General features: G+C 35.0%; 1 protein-coding gene and 1 pseudogene across 1 annotated transcript in view; one reads left to right on the forward strand and one right to left on the reverse strand.

Annotated features, from left to right (window-relative positions):
- The window catches only part of STPG2 (sperm tail PG-rich repeat containing 2), a 554,759-nt gene that overhangs the window by 15,016 nt on the left and 513,897 nt on the right, over nt 1–25,846 (forward strand). The window contains exons 3-5 of the mRNA XM_040487853.1: nt 2,675–2,839; nt 14,881–14,993; nt 18,374–18,485. Of these exons, the coding sequence (XP_040343787.1) occupies nt 2,675–2,839; nt 14,881–14,993; nt 18,374–18,485 (390 nt within the window). The remainder of the gene's footprint in view (nt 1–2,674; nt 2,840–14,880; nt 14,994–18,373; nt 18,486–25,846) is intronic.
- On the reverse strand, nt 22,518–22,850 carry LOC121032170 (60S ribosomal protein L37-like; annotated as a pseudogene).

The raw sequence follows: 25,846 nt of genomic DNA on the forward strand, positions 1-25,846 counted from the left end.
ACATTGGTGTTCTGTAATAATTTTTACACCAAAGTCCTACCCCTTTAAAATAAATAATCTAGAAGATTTTGGTCATGGTTTATTTAGAGTGGTTGTCTTTCCTCTTTCTCTAACTCCTTCACATAGCTCATATTAATTAAATTTTAATCAGCTTTGTTTAGGGGAACATATTTTAGGGCTAACTATTCAGTTGAATAATGTCAGTGCAATGACAATGATGTTAAGGTTTATATTTATTTATTTATTAAAATTTTTTAACATTTACTTATTTTTGAGAGACAGAGACAGAGCATGAGCAGAGGAAGGGCAGAGAGAGAGGGAGACACAGAATCCAAAGCAGGCTCCAGGTTCTGAGCTGTCAGCACAGCGCCTAACACGGGGCTTGAACTTACCAACTATGAGATCATGACCTGAGCAGAAGTTGGACGCTTAACTGACTGAGCCACCCAGGCACCCCTTTAGGTATATTTAAATATCAGCTATTTTGTGTGTGGGGACAAAGTAAATGTTCATTTACTTATGTAAGGATTTATCATACATTTTTTTGTTTTTTTTTTTTGTCTTTTTAAGAAGGAGGTACTTGTCTTATTAGACATTAATCTTTTGCATTTTCTTTGTGACGCTGTGTGATATTTTCTTTTGAAAAGTAGTAAGTCGTTTTTTTTTCAGACTTATGAATGCTTTTTAACTGACACATTAGGAATTTCTTTCTCTTCTTTTTTGAATCCTTCCAGTTATGAAATAAATAAACCATGGAGATGAAAAGTATAGCATAGGGAATATAGTCAATAACATTGTATAACTTTGTATGGGGACATTTGGTAACTGTACTTATTGTGGTGAGCATTGTGTAATGTATAGAATTGTCAATCAGTGTATTGTGCATTTGAAACTAATATCAGACATTTTTTCAGTGACTATGAATACTAGATATAATGCTAGGCACTGATAATACATAGAAGACAAATCACTGCTCTCTGGGATCTATATTTTAATAGGGAAATAATGAATGTAATTCAGTACAAAACAGTTGATGCATTGCTATTTTAATAAACATATAATAAAATGTCTACTAGTAGCCCAACGTAGAGAGTTTTTGGAGGGAGTAGTCATAGCACAATCGAACTGGATCTTGAAGAATGATTCACTAAATAGGTAAGAAGAATGGGAAAAAACACTCCAGATAGAGAAAACCACCTGAATAAAGACATTGAGGTATTTAATGGCAAGGTATGTTTGGAAAAGAACAAAGTTCTTTGGAATATTTGTAGTACAGGATATAAGGGAGAATAGTAGGAATAGAGGATGGAGAAGGAGGTAGGGGATACATTTTGGAAAGTCTTGACGTTATGCAAATAATTTTTGAAAGTAGCAGAAGCCATTCAATACCTCCTGTTTTAATTTGATAATCAGTCTCATGAGTGTCACTGAAACTACTTAATAGTTGTCTCTAGCAATAAAAAAAAAAAGTAAAATTCTGCCAGTGATAGTATGTTTATAGCATAATTGTCTGTTGGGCATGCATGTACTCAACTATAGCATTTATTTATTCAGAAACAGCAAAGGATCAATATATTCTTTAAAAAGTTTTTTTATTATGTTTATTTAGTTTTAAGAGAGAGAGGCAGCAGGGGAGGGGCAGAGAGAGAGAGAGGGAGATAGAGAATCCTAAGCAGGGTCGTCACTGTCAGTACAGAGCCCAATGTGGTGCTCAAATCCTTGAACCACGAGATCATGCATGACCTGAGCCAAAATCAAGAGTTGGGCACTTAACTGACTGAGCCTCCCAGGTGCCCTATCAATATATTCTTAATAAGTAATTTTACAGATAACTAAATCATTTAAATGCCAGTATTTTATTTGCTATATTTTATACTAGTATTTCTACTATATGTTACTTCTTTTTGTTTTTATTTAAATTATATATATATATAAATTATACATTATAGGAATTATAAATTTACATTAAAGGAAATTTTGAAAAAAGGATAATCACCCTAAAACTTCTGGCTCTAACTTTGAGATCCTGTTAATTTTTGCATAGCTCCTTTCAGTTTATCATTAAATGACTTATGTATATTACTATATATACTTATGTATAATTCATATATGTACCTATAGTCATCAAGTCTACTTTCTATTTCCATTTAGTATTATGTCATAGACATTTTCCTTGCTATCTAGTCAGCATAACTAGGATATTTATACAAGGCATAGGTAATATGGAGATAAGTCTGGAACTGGGAAGGGATGAAGCCAGGAAATGTTACAGAAAACTATGAAGTTCATTTTTGCCTGGCAGCTGTTATGATAGTATGGCATAAATAACCTCTTGGAACTGGTGATTGGGAATGTGACTGTAGGAGTGAATGCCTATTCTAAGCATCAGAAATACTTGTTTACTAAGCAAGATAAATAACTGAGCCGAGTTAGAGGGACTCCTTACCTCTTAACGTGGCTTTAATAGTAATATTATATATTATCTTAATTTGTATGATTAGGTGAAACTTGAATTTACTCCTTTAAATTACTTCCATAGAACAAACCTTTTTGGTTTATATTATGAAACTTATTAAGTCAATATTTAATAATTGCATTTTAGTAATTTTAATATTTGGTTCTTCATTCTTTCTCTTGCTTCCAAGCAAATAATAGAAAATGTTTTTTCTTACAGACATTTTCAAGGTCACCTACAGTTTCCAGAAGTGTTGATGTTCCTTCGATTCCTTCTTGTGGACGATCATATGGATATGATATTAATGAGGATGGCAGTATTATAAAACATTTTCCACCTGCTAGTGACAGCACACTAGGTCCAGCATACTATAAACCTCAATTTGTAAGTATAATGCATTTCCTATTAAAAATTGGAAGATTGTTTATAATTATGCATCTGTTAATGTAACACTAACTGCAGTAATAAATAGACCCTCAAATGTCAATGGCTTAACAGAAATTCTTTTTTTCCTCACTCACATGAGTGTTCCTTGTGGACAAGAGACTTTCCTCTGTGTAGAGATTCAGGGATGCATGCTTATTCCATTTGTTACTTTCATCATCAAAGGGCTTCGGTTCATCTGTATCCAGCTGGCAGAAGGGGAAAATCCCACTGCTAGTGGGAGGATTTCGTGGCCAAATCTGGTATTAAAGTTCAGTTACATGGCCATACTTAACTTCCAAGGAGGCTGGGATATATAGTCTAACTATATCTAGGAAGAAGAGGAAACAGGTTTCACTTACTAGAAGTCTCTGCTACAATGTATAATCATATGCGATACATAGATATTCTTTTCCTGAATTTGAAAGGGAAATGAGAATTTTTATACTAAAGGAATTTGAATCTGATAGTGTAATCATTATTTATTCCACAAATGGTTGTTAAAAAAGATAAGGAGCTTTTCTTTAATTACAAGACTGAAGTACATAGTGCTTTGGACCTGCTGTATTTGTATACTTTTATGAAATCTGGAAGAATAATCTTTATGAGGAAAATGACCAAAATTAAGCATAGACTTGAGGAGAGGCTGAAGAGATAGACACCTTGGGTGTCTTTTTTTTTTTTTTTTTGTATATGTCTCCATCTTTGGGCTTAGGGCCAAATACTGTTAGAAACCATTTGGTTTGTGGCTATACTGGGGCATTTTGGGTCTTAGATACTTTGAATTGTGAAAAGTTTTTTTTTAAATATATTAATTATAATTTATATAATTACACACAGAATAGTGGAAACATAATAACAGATACCCATGAATGCAAACTGGTGCAGCCACTGTGGAAAACAGTATAGAGGTTCCTCAAAAAGTTAAAAGTAGAATCACCCTATGATCCAGTAATTGCGTTAGTAGGTATTTACCCCCAAAATACAAAAACACTAATTCAAAGGGATACATGCACCTCATGTTTATAGCAGCATTACTTACAATAGCCAAATTATGTAAGCAGCCCAAGTATCCATTGATAGATGAATAGATAAAGAAGATATATATATATATATATATATATATATATATATATATATATATATATGCAATAGAATAGTATTCAGCTATAAAAAAGAATGTGATCTTGTCATTTGCTGTAACATGGATGGAACTAGAGAGTATAATGCTACATTAAGTAAGCCAGAGAAAGGCAAATACCATATGATTTCACTTGTGGAATTTAAGAAACAAAAAATGAGTGAAGGGGAAAAAAAGAGAGTGATAAACTAAGAAACTGACTCTGCACTTGATCTTAGCCCAAAGACTGAGAAGCAGTGAGAAACAGACTCTGAACTGTAGAGAACAAACTGGTGGTTACCAGAGGGGAGGAGGTCAGTGGGATGATGGGTGAAATTGACAATGGGGATTAAGGAGTGTGCTTGTCACCCTCCTGGGTTGTTTAGTCAGTTAAGTGGCTGACTTCAGTTCAGGTCATGATCTCATGGTTCGTGGGTTCTAGCCCTGCATCAGGCTCTGTGCTGACAGCTCAGAGACTGGAGCCTGCTTCGGATTCTGTGTCTCCCTCTCTCTCTGTCCCTCCCCTTCTCGTGTTCTGTCTCTCTCTGTGTCTCAAAAATAAATAAATGTTAAAAAAAATTAAAAAAAAAAAGGAGTGCACTTGCCATGATGAACAGTGGGTGATGTATGGAATTGTGGAATCACTGTACACCTGAAACTAATATAACACTGTATGTTAATTTTACTGAAACTAAAATGAAGTAAACAAAAATAACAGATACTCATGGACCCACTATCACATATAACATAGTAACATTAAACATAATTACCCAGTTTCCCTCCTTCCATTCTTTTTCCTTTGCCAAAGTAAACACTGAATCTATATTACATACATGAATAACAATATATATTGTGTGATTTAAAAATTTTAGGGGTGCCTGGGTGGCACAGTCGGTTAGGCGTCCGACTTCAGCCAGGTCACGATCTCGCGGTCCGTGAGTTCAAGCCCCGCGTCGGGCTCTGGGCTGATGGCTCAGAGCCTGGAGCCTGTTTCCGATTCTGTGTCTCCCTCTCTCTCTGCCCCTCCCCCGTTCATGCTCTGTCTCTCTCTGTCCCAAAAATAAATAAACATTGAAAAAAAAATTTAAGTAAATGGTATCATCTGGTATGTAGGCTGCTTGTTTTTTGACTTAATGTTATTAACCATGTGGATCTAATTCATTTATTGTTCTCAGTTAGTACTTTTTAAAATTTTTTATTTGGGGGTGGGTAGAGAAGGGCGGAGGGAGAGAGAGAGAGAATGTTAAGCAGTTCCCATGCTCAGTGTGGAGCCTGACATGGGGCTCAATCCCATGACTGTGGAATCATGACTGACCCCAAATCAAGTGTTGAATGCTCAATCAACTGAGCCACCCAGGTGCCCCATTACTTTTCTTTAAAAAAAAAATTAAATTTTGAAATATTTTCAGACTGATAGAAAAGTTACAAGAATAATCCAGACAATTACCATATAACTTGCTCAGATTCTGCAGTTAACATTTTATCACATTTGCTTTATCAGTTTTTCTTCCTATATATTTATATTATTATTTTTATCAAGGAATTGGAGGGCACATTTAAGACATGATGTCCCTTTACTCTTAAATACTTCAATGTATATTTCCTAAGAAGAAGACATTCTCTTTTATAACCACAATGTAATTATCAAAAGCAGGAAGTTTTCATTCACATAATACTAATATCTGATCTACAGATTTAAAATAAATGCTAATGATCTCAATGATATCTTTTTTTTTTAAATAATTTTATTCTGGAGTCAAATCTGGTATTACACATTGCAATTAGTTGTCGTGTCTCTTCAGATTCCTTTAATTTAGCACAGTTATTTAGTCTTTCTTTGTCAGTTATAACCTTGAGTTTTTATAGAGTACAGCCTAGTTATTTTGTAAAATATTTCTTAATTTGGGATTTGTGCATATTCACATGATTGAGTAAGTTTATACTTTGGCAGGAGTACTACAAAAGTGATGTTTCCTTCTCAGGCACAGGATGTCTGCTTATCCCAAGATTGGTGATGTTAACTTGAGGTGATGTCTTTCAGTTTTATCTACTGTAAAGTTACCATTTTTTTTTTTAATTATAGATGTTTTGTGGGAGTTACTTTAAGGATAGATATTATTTTCTTCATCACACTCACTAGTTTAATATCCTTTGATGGTGCCTAAATTAATTTTACTGTGTTTATCAAAATTTTTTTTTTTTTTTTTTAGTGTTTATTTATTTTTGAGAGAGATGAGAGACAGAGTGTGAGTGGGGGAGGGACAAAGAGAGAGGGAGACACAGAATCTGAAGCAGGCTCCAGACTCTGAGCTGTCAGCACACAGCTCCATGGGGGGCTGGAACTCACAAACTGGGAGATCATGACCTGAGCTGAATTTGGATGCTTAACTGACTGAGCCACCCAGGCGCTCCTCAAATCGTGGTTTTATAACTCCATCTTTCCTTTAACATTTATTTGTTGGCACTTTATTATGAAGAAGAGCTTTATCTTTCCCATTTATATTGGTATAGATTAATGAATTCCTGTTTTACTCAAAGAGTTACAATTTATTACTGTCATTATTTATTTTGAGGTTTAAATTACCTCAGATTTGATCCTTAGGAGTCCTTTTAAGCTATTCCTAGTGTCTTTTTGACATGTCCTTATCATTCTTTTAGCATTTCTTTACCTTCTGGCACAATAAGATGTTTCAGGTACACTTAATTTTTTTCCCTGCCCCAGCTTTGGAATCAGACATTTCTTTAAGGAACCCTCCTACTTCCATTTAGTAGCGAATGGTATTTCAAAACAACATCAGTATACTATGTACATGCATTGCTAATGAGGTGTCACTGCTCCAGGCCATCAGTCGATGAGTTAGAGATTCATACTTACTTTTTATTGATCTTTATATTAAAAACTTTGAGTTTATGCTGATACCGGATTTTGATAACTATGTTGTGGTTATAAAAGAGAATGTCTTGTTCTTAGGAAATTCCAGTCTAGTACCACAGATTTGTTCTAGGCTTTCCTTTTCCATATTTGAGAAACTTATCATTCCATTATTCTCAATATATTTATTTGCTTAATCCTGTAAAACACTCAAAGGAATTTCATAGTTAACCCATCACTGCAAAAACAGAGTTGACAAAGTACAAAGCTCTTACCTGTAGGTGACCTTGAGGCTCTATACAGGCAGGAAGTGAAGACTAAGGCAGACTTGTAAACTGTCTACTTGAACATTGAAGGTGTGCCCCAACACATGCAAAGAGTACCTCTGCAGAGGTTGGAGACTTATTGGTTCAAGGCATTTAAAGAAATGCCTTGTCCAACCTTGGTCCAACCATTACCTGACCACTCAGCTAACCAGGCTGGGACTTCAGTAGACACATTATGACAAAGAATACAGAATCTGTAGATAGTCTAGGAAAATCACTAGCCAAACAACAACAAACCTTTAGGTGACAGGGAGAGATTCTGATTTTCAGTGTTGCAATATTTTATTATCTAAAACATGCAATTTTCAACAAAAAATTCTGAGAGATACAAAGAACAAAAAAATATGGCCCATATGTAGGAAAAGAAGCAATGGATAGAAACTGTTTTTGAGGAAGCCAGTATGTTGGACTTATTAGACGAAGTTGTTAAATCAGCTATTTTAAATATATTCAAAGAAGTAAAGGAAGGTATGTCTAAAGAACTAAGAACTAAAGGAAAATATAAGAACAGTGTTTCACCAAGTAGAATATATCAATAAAAAGTTAGAAATTATAGAAAGAAATCAAATAAAAATTCTAGAATTGAAAAAGACAGTTATGAAAATGAATATTTGCTAGAGGGATTCAGTAATGGATTTGAACTGACAGAAGAAGGAATTAGCAAACCTGAGGACAAGTCAATTGATACTGTGCAGTCTGACAAGAAAAGAATGAAGAAAGATTAACATAGCCTTAGAGACTTTGGAACACCATCAAGCATAGCAACATATGCCTAATGGAAGTCTCAGGATGAAAGAAGAAAAAGGAGTGGAGAGAATATTTGAAGAAGTAATGACTAAAAACACCCCAAATTCGATGAAAAATACTTACACATGCAAGAAGCTCAATGAATTCCTAACAGGATAAATGTAAAGAGATATATTACAGTCTAACTGTTGAAAGCCAAAGACAAAGAGAAATAGTCAAAGGAACAAGAGAAGGGACAAGGAATTCCCCAATAAAATTAACAACTGACTTACTAGAAACTATGGAGGCCGGAAGGCAATGGGATGATAGCCTTAAAGTGCTGAAAAAAAAAAATCAAGAATTCTATTCTTTGAAACTGAAGGTGAAATTAGGACATTCCCAGACCAACAGGAACTGATAGAATTTCTCTCTGGTATTTCTCCTAAAGAAAATACTAGAGGCAGTCCTTCAAGCTGAAATGAAAGGTTATTAGAGAGTAATTTAAGTCCACACAAAGAAAGAACAATGATAATGGTAAATGCATAAGCCAGTATTATTTAATTTTTAGCTTGTGACTCCTCTGATTCCTACTGATTATGGAACATAGTAAAAATGATAACATTTTATATTCAAATATAGATGTTTTAAGACCTCATGGACGGCTTCATGCTTTGGAATGAGGTTACCTCTGGAAATATGGAGAATAAGGACATTGTGAGTTAAAGATGTGTCTCTTATTCTCACCTTGAGATTTCCCATTTATTTCTGACTATGGGTCTTTTGTCCCATGAGTATTTTGCTCTCTCAATGCCATACCTGGTTTTTTAGGCCTTCACTATCCCATCATCCTGTTAATAATGTCAAAATAATTAGTCTTCATCAACAGAGAGTACCAGTATCCTAGATATTTGAGGAAGATGCTTAGAAGAACAATGGAGATAAATTTTGTAAAAATTGCTGTGAAATTAGTGGAAGTCCTGTGGTTTAATAGCAGTATATGCTGTCCAAGGTAAAAAGTTATGAGAGGTAGTGTAATGGAGTATACTGCCTGGGTTTGTTTCTTCACTTTACCACTTAAGAGTTATTTGTTCTTGGCCAGGTTACTTAAACTTTTTTTCACAATAATGATAGATCCTTGGCCTTAGCTTAAACAGTTCTCTGATTTCTGTTTACATCTAAAATGGTTATTCTTTTTTAAAAATTATACTATATATATATGTACACTATATAGTATGTATATATATGATATGTATATATATGGTATGTATACATATATGGTATATCTATATGGTATATAGATATATATGGTATGTATATATATACATACACACACACACACACACACACACACACACACTATTTCTTTGTTTTGGAATAATATATCATCTATTCCAAGACCAAAATCATGCCTCCAAGCTTACCTAGATGTACAAAACCTTTTCCACATATGACTAAACATTACTTTTACATGTAAAATTTATTTATTTTTCCTTCAGAAAAAAAAAACCCAACATGTTCCTATAGACTACTATGAAATTGATACTGTAGTAATGTTCATTTAGGTCTTACCCGATTTCTGTTAATTCTATATATCTCCTTAGCTACTTTTTGAGATAATGTAATATATGGACTCAGTTTCTAGATGTATTAATAGAAAATTAAGAAAATAATCCAATAGATGTGTAATTATTGTGATTCTTCCCTGATGTGGTGAATAATATCTGCTGAAGATATTTTACATAGCATTTAAATAGAGAAGAAACTCTGAAATTAAGAGTTATATAAGATTCTAGCCAACAAATGATACATTTTAGCTGCATATATAATCAGTAAAGAAAAATTCTATGTATAAATTACTTTGTGTAATATTTGAATTATAAAATTTAGGTTCTTTCTCTGTGTCTCTAACATTTCAATTATAAAATATAGGTTCTCTATTTCTCTCTCCCTTTTTAAGAAAAGTCCAGGTAACTATTAGAAGTCTACTTTCCAGAAGTGGATTTCACAAGCTTGAAATTTCAAACGTTTGTGGTTGGAATTATGGCATTGACATTTGCTAATGATAACATGCTGGGAAATACCTATGTGCTGCCATGCTGGAGAGCAGTCCATTAGTGTTTGAATTGATGCACTTTGGGACTTTTAATTCTTCACAAATCCTATTTCCATACTTAATTATGGAAAAGATGTGGTAGAAAAGTTGCATAGCCCCTTCTTCATACATTTTATTGTCAATGGGAGTGGCAGTTAGTAATTCTTCTTCAAGTTATATTACAACATTCACTTAAAATAATGCAGCTCCATGCTGAGTTTGCTTCAATTAAGTCATATTTTATTTGCTAATGATTTTCCAAGTTGACAATGACCTTGAAATTGGTATTGTCAACACTTCTTGATATAAAGAGAGTATGATTTAGAGTTAAGAGTGCATCAATTTATTTTTCATTTTCTGTGTTGCATTTTTAAGAGGCTTTTAAATTAAATTTCAGATTGAACATTTACCTGAGTAACCTCCACAGTCAGAGGTTAGTGAATTAAGTAGTTGTCAATTCACATGGTTTAGGTGAAATGAATGTTAGTATATATACAGGAAAAGGATTTTGCTAATGTGTTGAATGGTGAATATGCACATGTGTGCATAATCTTCCCTTCTACTGGACAAAATCAGAACAGTGGAAATTAACCTGAAGAAAGCTTCTTAGACATAATTCTGCTCAAGGTTTTGAAGTGCCATGTTAAAAGAATTAATATAAAATTCTAACATGTATTTTTTAGGCTTTAAAAATGTGATGTAAGATGATTTATCAAAATGCTGTCTTACAATATTGATATTTAAAAAATCTATAGGCTTGGGGCGCCTGGGTGACTCAGTCAGTTAAGCATCCGACTTCGGCTTACGTCATGATCTCGCGGTTTGTGAGTTCGAGCTCTGTGTTGGGCTCTGTGCTGACAGCTCGGAGCCTGGAACCTGCTTTGATTCTGTGCCTCCTTCTCTCTCTTTCTGCCCCTCCCCTGCTCATACTCTGTCTCTCTCTGTCTCTCAAAAATGAATAAAAAAATCTATAGGCTATAGTAAATAAAAATGGATATGCTCCTGCCTGAAATATATAAAACATCTAACATACCTAAAATGGCTATATTATATTAGAACAGAGTTCTACATTTGTGTGCTTCACTTCTTATTATGCCAAAAATCTGCACAATTATGAAATTTGACTTAATTTCTAAGTAGAAATAAAGTACAGAACAAATGGAGAAATTACGCTTTTTCTGTCTGCAAAACCACATATGTACTTTGAAATTTATGGCTATATTATGTAATTGCATGTGAAAGATGGTCTAGAACACGTACTTTAGCAAAAGAAAGTGTTGTGTGGCTTTCCATTCTTCCTTTTCCTGAAGCTCTGTAGGGTGCAGTAGTCTTTGGAGTTGTCACTGGCCTGAAGGAACAGGCTGCTTTTCAGCTCCTCTAGGGGATGCCGCAGTTTCTTCCAGCATTCCTCTACTACCATCTGTGGCTCTGCTGGACGTGTTAGTCTGTGCTGTTTTTCTATGCTGTTCTGCTAGGTATTATAGCATTTGTGTCTGCAGCCAGATCCAAAGCCTTTGCATGGTCTGACTGCCTTATTCCCTTTTGTGTTACACTCAGGAGTGCCAAATCAGTGTATACTCTATGTGTTACAGAGATTGGTGGGATAGCTCTTCCCATTTTTATTCATATCTCTGTTCCTTCTAGTACTGACAAAGATCTGGGCTTGAGAATTATGGATAGGCTAGAAAGCGTACTTATGACTATAATAATAGTAATAATATCATCTTACTTTGATTTAGTGCTTTATAGTGTTATAGCTTCATAGCGTGTTAAAGCTGAACATCCGTAGTGAAGATGGGAAATCTTTGGATGGTCTGACTGCCTTATTCCCTTTTGTGTTATACTCAGGAGTGCCAAAGCAATATATACTTTCTATATATGTATGTATGTATGTACTCTGTATGTATACTCTCTTCTATTTGTGTTGTAATTCATTAGAAGGGATCTATGCATTAATAATCTAAGTGCATTGAGATCAGAATATTTCTTGTGGAAATAAGGATTAATCCTTTTTTATTTATACAACCAGTTTTTCCAGACTTCATTGGATTGTGAATACTAAAGAGAGTCACAGCTTTGCTAATAGCTCAAATATAAGTATGTTGTCTCCTCCTAATGATGGTAGAGGTCCTCTAGCCTTCTGCAAACTTCTCCTTCCCCGGTGTTTCTGGGAGTCCTCAGGAGGCTGTCTGGACCATGCTCCCTGACAAGTCTATTTCCACGGAGAAGGCTGCTGTTCCACCAGGCTCTTCAGTCTCTTGCCAGATGGTGCTCTCTGCTGGGCGTTTCTACCATTGTACTTGATCACAGCTAAAGTGCGTGATGAGCTGGGGTGAGGTTGGGGGCATAATGTTCTTCTGTCTTTGTGTTATACTGTGTTAGAGGGGTCTAAAAGTATCGCTCAGTTTTACCAGTGTTTAATGAAAGAGGTCTTTTAGATTTTTATCATAGCCTCTTTGTACCCCACAGGACACTTGCATAAATCCAGTGGGGACTGTTAGGTGGTGAATTCAGTCAACAGAAAATATTCAGTATTTAGCATTGCTACTCTTTTGACAGTACGAATTTCTTACTGGGTGAGAGTCATTATGATTAGTTACTTCCTATAGTATTTGTTTTCACATTTGCCTTCTGGTTGGTTTGCCCATTCAGTTCACCAGACATTTCAAGACATGTCTGAATCCTACTTAGAAATAATTATTAACTCTGTTTCTTTACCCTTGGCTCCAACATCCTCTACTACCCCCAAGCAAGGAACAGACAAGGGAAATCAAGCAAGGGAAACCTGTAGAGAAACTGTAGTTCAATTTCTCTTTGTGATTGCATCTATAAAAAGAATCAGCAAAGGTCCCATTTCACTTTATAGAAGCATCAAAATTCTGTCAGAGATTGTCTTGGCCCTATTTTTTAATTCTTGAAGATCTGGTGGGTGTGGAAGGGACAGTTTAGTTTTATTGTGTTTGTATTATACAACATGTGAGGGTTAGTGATTAATGGTAAGTCCTAGGGAGTAAAAGGCATTTTGACATAGTAGGGAATTTTAGTGCTGTACCAGGTTCTTTTTGGATTTTGTTGTGGTGTCCTGAAGCTTTCTGGAGTGATGCCTCTGTAAATAGAAAGTGTGTCCTCCTTGGAGGCAATGGCTGTGCTTCCAATTTATTTTCAACCATGTATGCCAAGAACATTGTCTTTCATCACTTCACGTAATGGCCCTGGCACAAATCTCAAAGGGTGCAAGGAATTTTGAGACTTGCTCCCACCACCCGAGTCCATCCTTATTTCTAGTTTCTGTCTCTTTGGGATCATCAAAAGCCTCAGAGGAGGTTCTTTTCATATACAATGAGTTCCTTTTCTAGTTATAGTCTCTGCTGTGCTATATTTCCCAGAAATCCATTGAAGTTTTGGCATGTGAATAACACTTTCTCTTAGTTTCTAGCATTGTTAATTTGTGTCTATTTTATGCACTCCTTTTGAAGTTTTAGTAGGAGTTGGGCAGATGTGGGGTTTGATTCACCATTTTGAACTGGAATTACACTTTCCATCGCTAATAGTGCTATTTATTTCATTAATGATTATTTATGATAATTGACAGAGGTTGGTCTCACTATTCTAGAAGAGTAATAGTCACGTAGAAGGGGTGACACTGTTTTATGCAGTTAACCTACAAGTTTATTATGGGGATTTTATTTTTTTATGTGTATATAAGTTAGAGTATCCAAGCTTATTTTAAAGCTATGTTTTTACAAATATGAATTAAAAAATAGAGTTTACCTTTTACCATTGGTTAAAAAGTGATTTAAAAAATTCTTAAGTGATTGCTCAATTTAGAATATATTAGGTCAACAAAAAAGAATTTCTGTAAGAGAGATTACTGTTCTTATGTTATATTTTATTATTTTATTAATTTCTAATGAAAGCAGGTCCTTTAACTTCTCTGAAGTGAACTTTTCAGGGTCATGCTTAATTTTGACATTTATTGGGGCACCTGGTAGCTCACTCGGTTAAGCGTCCGACTTTGGCTCAGGTCATGATCTCCCACTCTTGAGTTCAAGCCCTCCGTAGGGCTCTGTGCTGACAGCTCAGAGCCTGGAGCCTGCTTCAGATTCTGTGTCTCCCTCTCTCTGACCCTCCCCCACTATGCTCTGTCTCTCTCTGTGTCTCAAAAATAAATAAAAACATTTAAAAAATAAAAAAAAATAAAAGTGGCTGTTCATCAGCTTGATTTTAAAAAATTGACATTACAGGGGATGCAAAGGAAACATGATGGTTGATTTCTCATATCACAAATAATTTCTGTAGTGTTTGGACCTCAAGCATTGAGAAAATGAACCAGGGGTAGTGTTTAATTTGTTTGTCATGTATTTTTTACTTTATGAAAAGTTTACATGAATAGATTATAGTTTTAAATGCCGGGTAATTAGAAGTTGTCTAATATCTGTGATATTTGAATTTGAATTTACTTTCTTGAAATTAATTTCTATTTAATTAAGATCATTTTTAACAGACTTTCTATTCCCTAAATCATACAGTTCTGCCCCATCCTCACTTTGTTAAACAATGAGAAGCTCATCTTTATTGCCCTTAAGGTTTTAGATTGCTTCGTGCACTGCCAAGACAAAGCCGTTCATATTGATTGAGGATATACTAAAGCTAGACATACTTTTCCCCTAGAGTCTTGGCTGAGTCAGGAGTGGGATGGGGCACAGCGGCAATAACTTAGGTTGAAGGAGACTTTAGCATTTGTTAGTGGAACCCCCTTGACTAAGGCTGTCCTTGTTTTAGATTTAGACCCAAATAAAATGAAACATTGTTTCATGACTCTTTTAAACTATGTCTCATGTTCACCTTTTTAATTTTTTTTTTAAGGATTTTTCCAATGCAACTTTGAAATATAAGGGGATACATTTTGGCAACTCTTTGGGAAGACTCCAGTTTCCTATGAAGTCAGGGCCTGGTCCTGGGCAGTATGATATAGTCCAGTAAGTAAAAGTAATATGCTTTTATTGTAGTTCTTGACTGGAAAGTATTCTAATAATTTAGGACAGGCTGTTATGAAAGGACAAATCAGTATGAAAAACTCCAAGAAGTATTATATTTTGGAATAGGCTATATGAAAACTATTGCTTTTTTTGCGAGCCAGATCCTGTGTTACCTGCTTTACATGTATTACCTCATTTAATCATTGCAAGTCTCTGTGTAGTCACTGTTATACACATTTATCACTGAAAAATGCAAGGGTCAAAAAATAATTAACATTTAAGATCATGAGGCTGTTAAGTGACAGAGCTAGACTTTAACTGAGGTCTGTTTGTAATTGTACAGCCCATGTGTCTGAGTACTAAAATATGCACAGAAGATCAGAGAAAATACAAAAGAAGATGACTCAGTATTTATCTTGTCCCTGGCTCTGGTGTCCATTCTTCTGACTAAATGATAGATTTATAAACCATTCTCATTGGAGGTGGGGGGTGGCAGGGTCAGAGCCATAGCATCAGATTGAAAGTTATATTTATGAAGTTTAAGAAATGCATTTCCGGACAAATAACTTTTCTATCTTTATTCTCTCCTCCTACAGTAAGGCCTTAGACATGGGTACCTGGAGGGGAAAATTGAGAAACAATACTATGTTGTTCTCAGAATCTGTCACCTGCTTTCATTGTTAAAAATTTTAAACAGGATCCAGCTTATCTGCCTGATTCTTTCTCTAATAGAATGAGTTTTCTTCTAAGAAGTCCCACAGTGATTACCTATCTAATTAGTTTCCTACACAGATTTAGACTCATCTATATGCCAGTGGTGGATGTAGCTTAGGCTCTCTTGCTTGGACTCCCTTGCTAATGTTCATTCATTGAACAAACATTGTTTGAATTCTTGCTATGTGCTAGTACTAAACATAGTAACTGAGAATTAAAAGAATAAAACATGGTTCTTGTTTTGGGGAATTTATACCTGTTCTCTTTTCTTTTTCATTTTTTTCACTCTCCTAATATAGGAGGTACATCTTGTACTTTTATTCTTTTAGTAGTTACATGAGAACTTTAATATGTACATTTAGCTTAATGGGGTCTAAACTTAATATCTTTGTCATTCTTCCAAACAAAACAAAGTCTGTGAAATGGTTTTACTAACTCTGCTCATCCCCTTGACATATGCTTTTGTTATTCAGTATCCTAATCTTGTCTTTTTTTCTTCCATTTTGGCTGATTTGCTTATCTGTCTGTCTGTTTAATCTGTCTGTCTGCCTGCTTGCCTTGCCTACCTTCTCATCAGTTTTATTGAGGTTTAATTAACATGAAGCAAAATTAACTTTTCAAAGGTATGTGTTCTCTGATGATTGCTTTCTTTCCATTTCACTACACTTCTGACTAAATACTTCAGGCATAACCAGGACTCCATCTAACTGTGTTGCTCTGATTTTGCTTGGTAGTTTTTCCTAAGTTTCTTTTGTTTCTTGAATTATCGCCCACTCCCATTCTAATTACTGGCTTTGTAATGTTACTTTCTCTTTGAGCTTTTTTTTATTTCCTGCATTTCTTCTTCCATTTGCATTTTTCACTTTTGCTTGTAGGAATGTATTCATACAGATTGCATTCCAGACTGCTTCAGTTATGTCACCATTTCCATAATTTGTCTGCTCTTTGGTGTTGCTGCCTTCACTGTACCTTTTAGTTGGAATTGTCTTGGTTCCTTCTGGTAACTGACATTTCTACCCTTTTTTAACTTTTTTTTTTTTTTTTTTTTTACTTTTTTGCTTTATTGATCAAGTGAGAATTGTTCTGGGAGATCTGATATAGTATAAAAGTGGAGATACTTGGTCATTGAATTGTAAATGGGAAGACAAACTTCTAGGTCTCTTTTTGGGAAAGACACCAACCTAAATGATATGTGATCTTTCTGATCTCCCAAATATAAATTTGATAATCCATACAGCTATTTGAGGTTTTGAAAACAAGTTAATTTGTTGAATTTCATGTGAAAAGAATCAACAAAGTGAGCATTTACCAGTGAACTGAGATGTTAAATGTATATTTAAATCATAGCAATGTCAAAGAAAATAATTGCAATTATGTGACTTAAACATTTGTTTTTAAGTTTTTCTATTAATCTGTTTTTGAAAATGCTTATGTTCAGTATAGTTCATTAGAAATGTTTAATATGAGGTTTTTTGGATGTTCTGTTTAAGAAATGGAGAAAACAGTATAGTCAGTATAACCTATTAAATAATAATTCTTGTAATAATAATAGCTAATGGCTACTGTGTACTTATGGGCCATGTATGGCATTAAACACTTCACCTATATTATCCACTTTAATCATTACAATCTTGAGAATTGGTTGTTACTGTTTCCAATTAGGTGAAGAATCTACTTTGAAGATTAGAGAAGTAAGATGATTTGTGTAAGGTCACACAGCTAATAGATAACAATGCTAGGATTCACATCAGGATGTCTGATTCTGAAGCTTGTGGGCTCCTAATCACTGTTTACTTAGTTTCTTATTCTTTCTTGAGGTTGTGGTTTCAGAGAAAAATCTTCAGAGAAAAATAAAGCTTTCTCTTTTGTTTTCAAAGGTCTTTATGCCTTTTTTTAAAATTTTGTGCTATAAATAGCATAGAACTTTACCCTCTCATTTTAGTTGAGATATCAGGGGATTTGAAATTTGAAAGATGTTTTCTGTTAAATAGAATTCACAGGAAAAAATTTTTGGTAACTTTTTATTTAAGCTCTGGATTAAAATGAGCAAACAAACCCTAAACCAAACAAACCTCTGGACATAAATCCTACATCCTATTTTTTTATTTGGAGTAATTATTAGTATAGGTTTATTATAATGCTCTGAATTGGAAAATGCAGAACTAACCAACATAACCAGTTTTTTTTGTTTTTTTTTTTTTGAGAGAGAGAGAGAATGAGCAGGGGAGGGCTAGAGAAAGGAGAGAGAGAATCTCTCCAGGGCTCCATCTCACAACCCTGAGATCATGACCTGAGCTGAAATCAGGAGTCGGACACCTAACTGACTGAGCCACCTAGGCTCCCCCTACGTTTTTTAAAAATGTTTATTTTATTTTTTGAGTGAGAGTGAGAGAGAAAGGGGGAGGGACACAGAGAGAGAGGGACAGGTGGTCTGAAGCGGGTTCTGTGCTGGCAGCAGAGAGCCTGATGCAGGACTTGAACTCATAAACTGCAAGGTCATAATCTGAGCTGAAATTGGGTGCTTAACTGACTGAGCCACCCAGGCTCCTCATTATTGCATACGTTTTAAGCAGGAAACATTAGTGTAAAAGTATTCTCTTTGCTTAAGTAAATAATTATGTATTTGAAATTGAGAGTTCCTCAATTTCTTTCTGACTTTTCTAAAGGAAAAAGACACCTCATTATGAAAATATTAATATCAAGAAAGATCAACAGCAAAATCATTGCTTATATCTCCCACGATTTTATGAAGTAATAATACAGCAGGAGGAAAAAAAGGTAAGTTGAAATGTAGCTAGTTCATCTACTTTCTATGTTTTAAGATCATTGACTGATAATTACAAGGTAAGAGTAGTCTTTGGATTTATCATGCCTGGTAGTTAGTTGTTTATTCAGTGAATATTGCTGAAGGAACTATACTTAAAATCTCCAAGTGATTACCATCTCTGCTTGATCACCTCTTGTGATAAAGAACTCACTAGCCCTAAGGTTTATTGTTTCACTAGTGGACAACTCTGTTTCTTACAATTTCCTTCTTAAACTGACCTAAACTTGCCTGCTTTCTGCCTACTTTTTCTCCCTCTTCCTATGCTTTCTTTTTAGTCTTTTTCTAGTAAGGATAAAAGTTCTAACTATTTTTGACTATTCTTATTATGTAACTTCATGATAGTTTATTTTCCTTTGAAGTTGTCTAGGGATCTTCTTAAAGTAGTTTGTAAGTCTCCTCTCTGTCTGTCTCTCTTTTTAATCTGATACTAGAACTAAGCATAATATTCTTGGTATGGTCTGATTTGTACATGGGATTTTCATCCTCCTTCTGGATAGTATATATTTATTAATATAAAACCCAAAATTCCATTAATTTTTTTTTGTAGCTATGCTTCAGTTTACTTATTTAGAAATTGTAGGCAAATAAAGCCCTGGAACTTTTTTTTTTCCTCTTCAGTATAGTTTTTATATTTAAACAGAAAAACTTGAATGATGGACTATTACATAGACATAAAAAAGGACGAGATCTTGCTGTTTGCAACAACCTGGTTGAACATAGAGAATATTCTACTAGGTGAAATAAATCAGACTGAGAAAGAGAAATATTGTGTGATTTCACTCATATGTGGAGTTTAAAAGAACAGAACAAATGGATAGAGAAATAAGCAGACAGCAGAATCAGACCTATAAATGTGTAGAACAAACTGATGGTTGCCAAAGGAAAGGAGTGGAGGGGGTTGACAGGGAGTGGGAGATACAGGTTTATAGTTATGGAATGAATAAGTCATGAGAATAAAGGGGACAGAAAGGGAGTATAGTTAGTGATATTGTAATAGTGTTACATGGTGACACATGGTAGCTACACTTGTAGCAAGCATAGCGTAATGTATCTAGCAATTGAATCACTACGGTGTACATCTGAAACTAGTGTAACATTATGTATTAACTATACTCAAGTAAAAAATTAAAAAAAAACTTTGAAGAGTATAGAATAAAAATTTTTAAATGAACCCATTTAGAGTAAGGATAAATACATGATTCACAGCTGAAAAATCAATAGCTATTTCAATAAGAATTTTCTCTGCATTTGATTTCCTTAGTCTTCCCCTGAATATCAATCAACAATGAAAAGTATTGTTTCTAGAAATGAAAAGACACGATAATAGAATAATATAATTGTTTTTATAGGATTACAATTATAAGTCTCAAACAGGATAAAAAGTGTATAATTTGGAATCATGAGAGATAATGGTCTGTAGTTTTCTATATTTGTAATTTTTTTTCTGGTTTTGGTATTAGGGTTATGGTGGTTTCATAGAATGAGAGGAAGTATTCCCTCTGCTTCTATCCTCTGAAAGAGTTTGTAGAGAATTGATCTAAGTTGTTCCTTTAATGTTTGGTAAAATTCACCAGTGAATCCATCTGGGCTTGGTGCTTTCTTTTTTTAGAAAGGTTATTAATTATGGATTCAATTTTTAAAATAGATATACACCTATTCAGATCATCTATTTTTTCTTGTGTGAGTTTGAAAGCTTGAGTCTTTTCAAGGAATTGGTCCATTTTATCAGGCTTATCAAATGTATGAGCATAGAGTTCATAATGTTCCTTTATTCTTTTAATGTTTGTGAGATCTGTAGTGATGTTCTTTCCTTCATTTCTGATATCAGTAATTTGTGCCCTCTCTCTTTTTTTCTTAGTTTGTCTGGCTAGAGACTTATAGATTTGATTGATATTTTTAAAGACCAACTTTTGTTTTCATTATTTTTCATTTATTTTTAATGTTATTGATTTCTGCTCTAATTCTACTTATTTCTTTCCTTTTACCTACTTTCAATTTAATTTGTTTTTTTAAGTTTTCCTAAGATGGGAACTTAGATTTCCATATATGCTTTCATTGCTATTAATGATGTCAATTATATCTAGTTTATTGATATTGATGATATTATTGATTGCAACTATGTCCTTATTGATTTTATGCCTGCCTGAGAAAGGGGTGTTGAAGTCTTGAACTGTGAGATTTCTATTTGCAGATCTATTGGTTTTTGCCCCATTTAGTTTGCTGCATTGTTGTTAGACACATACACGTTAAAAATTGTCTTCTTGGAGAAGTGGCCTCTTTATAATTATGTAATGATCTTCTTTAGCCCTGATAAGCTTCCTTGCTTTGAAATCTGTACTGTCTGAAATTACACCTAGTCATGCTTTCCTTTGATTAGTGTTAGCATGGTGTGTTTTTCTCCATTTGCTTTTAATTTATAGATATAGATATAGATATAGATATAGATATAGATATATAATATCTGTCTTTTAATTGGTAAATTTAGACCATTGACATTCAAGGATCTTTGATATAGTTGGATTAATATCTACCACATTTGTTACTGTTTTCTATTTGATGCCCTTGTTTTTTGCTCCTATTTTTCTCATTCATTCTTTTTCTGCCTTTTGTGGTTCTCATCTCTTCTTGCCTTCTGTTTTCTTTATTCATTAGAGCCCTTAGCCTAGTAATCCTACTTGTTTTAAGTTTCACATCTGATGATGGTACTCTTCCTGCCATGTCTGGCTCTGATGCTTGCCCTGTTTCTTCTAATTTTTTTTTTATATTTGTTGTAATTTCTTCTTAATAACTAGATGTCTTAGTCTGTTTGGGTTGCTATAATAGAATATCACAGATGGGGTAGCTCATAAATAAGAGAAATTTATTCCTTATAGCTCTGGGAGTCTGGGAAGTCCCAAGATGAAGGTGGCAACAGATTCAGTTCTGTTGAGAGCTCACTTATGGTTCATAGGTCATCTTTTTGCTGTGTCTTTACATGGTGGAAGGGGCAAGGGAGGTATCTTGGGTGACTTTGCTGTTGTTGTTGTTCAAATAAGGACACTAATCTCATTTATCAGAGCTCTGTGCTCATGAGTTAATCACTTCCCAAAGGTGCCACCTCCAAATAACATCACATAGGGGATTAGGTTTAACATGAATTTTGGGGGGATACAAAAATTCTATCTGTATAACTTGACATGATGTATTAGGCAAAGAAACTAAATATGACTTTAGTAATGTGGTGGTAAGGTATGGGGGAGGGGAAGAGTTTTTAGTTCTGTGATTAGCTCTTAGTATTTTAGTGAGCCCATGCCTCTGCACTGGACTAAATTTCACAAGTCTTTCTCAGTTTTTTCCCCCTCTTAGATGGGTTAGAATGGCTAGTGTGGGTTGGAGTTAGGTATTTCCTCTATCTTGTGTGGAAGGCTAGAGGTGACTGGAGTTGTGCATTTCCATTCTGTAGGTCAATTATGTGCTGATAATGCGCCAGCAAGTTGGGCTCTGGTTAGTTTGATTTTCCAGAGAGCTTATCTTGTTAAGAAAAACAGAGTGTTCTGGTATATTTCAAAATGCTGCTTTTCCCTCTTCCCCTGCCAGATGCACAAAGGGGTTTTTCTCCAGTATTTACTGTGAGAACCTAGTTGAGTTCCTGGAAGTAAACCAGATTGTGGGGTCCTCCCCTATGACTTGGCCCATGGTGTTTTTACCTCTCAGATTTGTCTTCACTGGGCCTCCAGCAATTCTTCAATTACAGTTTAGGTATTCCTATACAGAGCAAATCTCTGCTCTGGTAAGCTGTGACTCCCTGTATTTGCTTGTCTGTCTCTCCGATCTTGTGGGCAGTGGTTTGCCCTGTGTTTTTTGCTCTTTCATGGATCTAAGGAGAATTTGAGTTTACATTCTGTTCAGGTTTCTACTTGTTGTTAGGGAGGAATGATGATATCCAAGTTCTTATGTGCAGAAATGGAAACTAGAATACAGGAAATTAGTTTACTTTTTTTCTTAAACCAGAACATTTATTGTATGATTAATCACTGAAATCCTTAAGATGAACTGGATGGTGCAACAGTTGCCTTTTTGGGTTTAGGTGTTGTTTCTTCATGAAATCCATGCCTTAATCTGTGGTATACAATTTTTAGAGGCCTCATTATATCAGTCCCAGTGGTATTTCACCTTTTAGCCTTGGCACTCCAGTTATTCTCTCTTCTGCTTGGCAGGATAGCTACATTTGCCATAGGTCAACTTCTGAAGATGTGGTAGGGCTGAGAGCCATAGTAGTGACATAATGTGTGGTTCTTATTATGATGCTTTCCAAATGATGATGTCCCTTTTGTCATCTTGTTTTTGTGGTTGAGACCAAAGAGAGGAAATGAGTCTTTTAAACATAAAATATTTTCTGGAAGTCACATCAAGAAGATGGTGAACTAGGAGTCCTGACACTCATTCCGCTCCCCTCCGCCCCCCAAAAGAAACAAACTATAAACAACTACATACTGATGAAAATAGCTATGGGAGAGCTTAGAGTACAATGAAGAAGCTACATAAACCCTTAGGAGCTCAAACTCAGGATGGCCACATAGAAAAGTATAAGAGGCATTTTATCTGCTTCACACCATCCCTCAGTCCACCATAGTTTGATGCCAAGAAGGATGTCAGTAGTGTAACTTGCTACCATGTGTGAAGACAGCAGGAGGACCCTTGCAGCCATTGTTACCATTATGGATATCTGAAACTTTTGCTACTGAGGATCCCTGCAGTCTTCACTGATGCTTAACCCAGCAGATGGAGCTGTCTGGAGTCCATCCCATTGTGCCTCCATTGGAGAAGAAGACACCAGGGCTGGAGCTGCCATTCATGTCTCATAACCATGTACAAACCCAAGACCCTGACTGGACCCAGCTCTAGGAGGATCCCTTTGGCCATGACTTCCTCCTGTGGGGAAAAGGAGAACAGGGGAATTGCAGTGGCTTTTGACACTGACAACCCAGTAGCCTTCGATGCTGCCACAGAACCCTGTGGTTTTTGACCATGTTGACCTCAGGTGTCCTAGCTTCATAGAGTGTATACTGTTGCACCCTCCCTGAAGTCAAAACCTCCTTGGTGGTTCCCCTTTCCTTTGGAGTTAGAGCCATTGTGCCCTACTCAGCTGGTGGCCTGACAATAACTCATAGGTCTTTTCCCACTGAAGATAGTCCATAAAATCTAGAAGAGGTGACTGCTCCCTCAAATGTGCAGACATCAATGCAAGGCTATAAGAAACACATAAAAAAATCAAGGAAACAGGGCACCACTAAAAGAACACTGTAATTATAGTAACTGGCTCCGAAGAAAGGGAGATCTGTCAATAAATTCAAAATTATTGTTTTAAGAAAGCTCATTTAGCTACAGGAGAACAAAGACAACTCAGTGAAATCAAGATAATAATTGAAGAAAATATGAAGTTTAACAGAGAACGAAATCACAAAAGATAACCAGACAAATTCTGGAGCTAAAGAATACAGTGAATATAATGAAAAAATGCAATAAAGAGCTTCAATAATAGACTCAATCATGCGAAGAGAGAATCTGCCAACTCAAAGAAAGTTCATTTGAAATTATCCAGTCAAAGGAAAGAAAAAGTAAAAGAATGAAAAAGAGTGAGGAAATCTTACAGGCTCTATAGGACATCATGTGAGAATCAATATATGCACTTTGGGAATCTCAGTAGGAGAAGAGAGAAAAAGGGGCAGAAAGAAATAATGGCTGAAAACTTCCCAAATCTTTGGAAGGACATGGTCATTAGTATTCATGCAGCTCAAAAGTCTTGAAATAGGATCAACCCAAAGGAGATTACACTGAGACACATTATACTTAAATTATGAAAAGTCAACAGCAAAGACGGAATTTTTAATGCAGTAAGAGAAAACTGATTCATCACATATTAGACTCCTCTCCCCCAAACTGTTCCCTAAGAATATAAGTTTATTTTTCAGTAGAAACCTTGAGGCCAGTTGAGAGTGAGAGGATATATTCAAAGTGCTTAGGGAAAAAAACACAGCCAAATAAGAATACTATACCCAGAAACATTCCTTAAAAATAGGGAGATAATGTATTTCCCAGACAAACAATAACTAAGAGAATTTGTCACCCTTAGACCTACTTCATAAGATATGCTTAAGGGATTTCTTAAAACTGAAAACATGCTAAACAGCAGCATGAAAATATAGGACAACATAAATTCCATAGATAAAGGTACATACATAAACACATACAGATTACTATAGTAGTAAAGATAGTATGTAAATTTCTTGAACTCTAAAAAAATATATATATTTTAGCTAAAAATATATATATTTTTAGCTAAAAATATATATTAAAAAAAATTTTTTTTTTTTGAGAGAGAGACAGAGACAGAGTTTGAGCCAGGGAGGGGCAGAGAGAGAGACAGAATCTGAAGTAGGTTCTAGGTTCTGAGTTATCAGCACTGAACCTGACACGGGGCTCGAATCCACAAACTGCAAGATCATGACCTGAGCTGAAGTTGGGCACCCAACCGACTGAGCCAGCCAAGCGTCCTGATAAATATATTTTTTAATGGCACACAATTTAAAAAGAAGCAAAATGTCTATAAGAGCACAAACTATATATGCATGAGGAGGTAATAAAAGGTTAGTATTTTTGTATGTGATTAAAGTTAAATTAAAATGGAAGGTCATAATTATAAGATATTTTGTATAACTCTTGAGCTAACCATGAAAAAAACCTATAACAGGTACACAAAAGATGAAGAGAAAAAAAAAAACAACAAACAAATCACTACAAAAAATTATCCAGTAAGAAAGGAGCACAAGAAGAGAAAGATAAAACCATTATAAGGCACAGAGAAAATAATTTTTTTAAATGGCAATAATAAATTTCTTACTTATCAATAATTACTGTAAATGTAAATACATCAAATTCACCAATTAAAAGGCCTGTAGTGCCTGAATATATTAAAAAAAAAAAAAAACAAGCAAGATCCAGTGATATGCTATGAGATACACTTTATTTATTTAAAAAAAAATTTTTTTTTCAACATTTATTTATTTTTGGGACAGAGAGAGAGACAGAGCATGAACGGGGGAGGGGCAGAGAGAGAGGGAGACACAGAATCGGAAACAGGCTCCAGGCTCTGAGCCATCAGCCCAGAGCCTGACGCGGGGCTCGAACTGACCGCGAGATCGTGACCTGGCTGAAGTCTGACGCTTAACCGACTGCGCCACCCAGGCGCCCCTGAGACACACTTTATTTTTTTTAATTTTTAAAAAAAAATTTTTTTTCAACGTTTATTTATTTTTGGGACAGAGAGAGACAG

Source organism: Herpailurus yagouaroundi, unplaced genomic scaffold (genome assembly GCF_014898765.1).
Source record: "Herpailurus yagouaroundi ecotype Mexico unplaced genomic scaffold, PumYag 28, whole genome shotgun sequence".
NCBI classification, from domain to species: domain Eukaryota; kingdom Metazoa; phylum Chordata; class Mammalia; order Carnivora; family Felidae; genus Herpailurus; species Herpailurus yagouaroundi.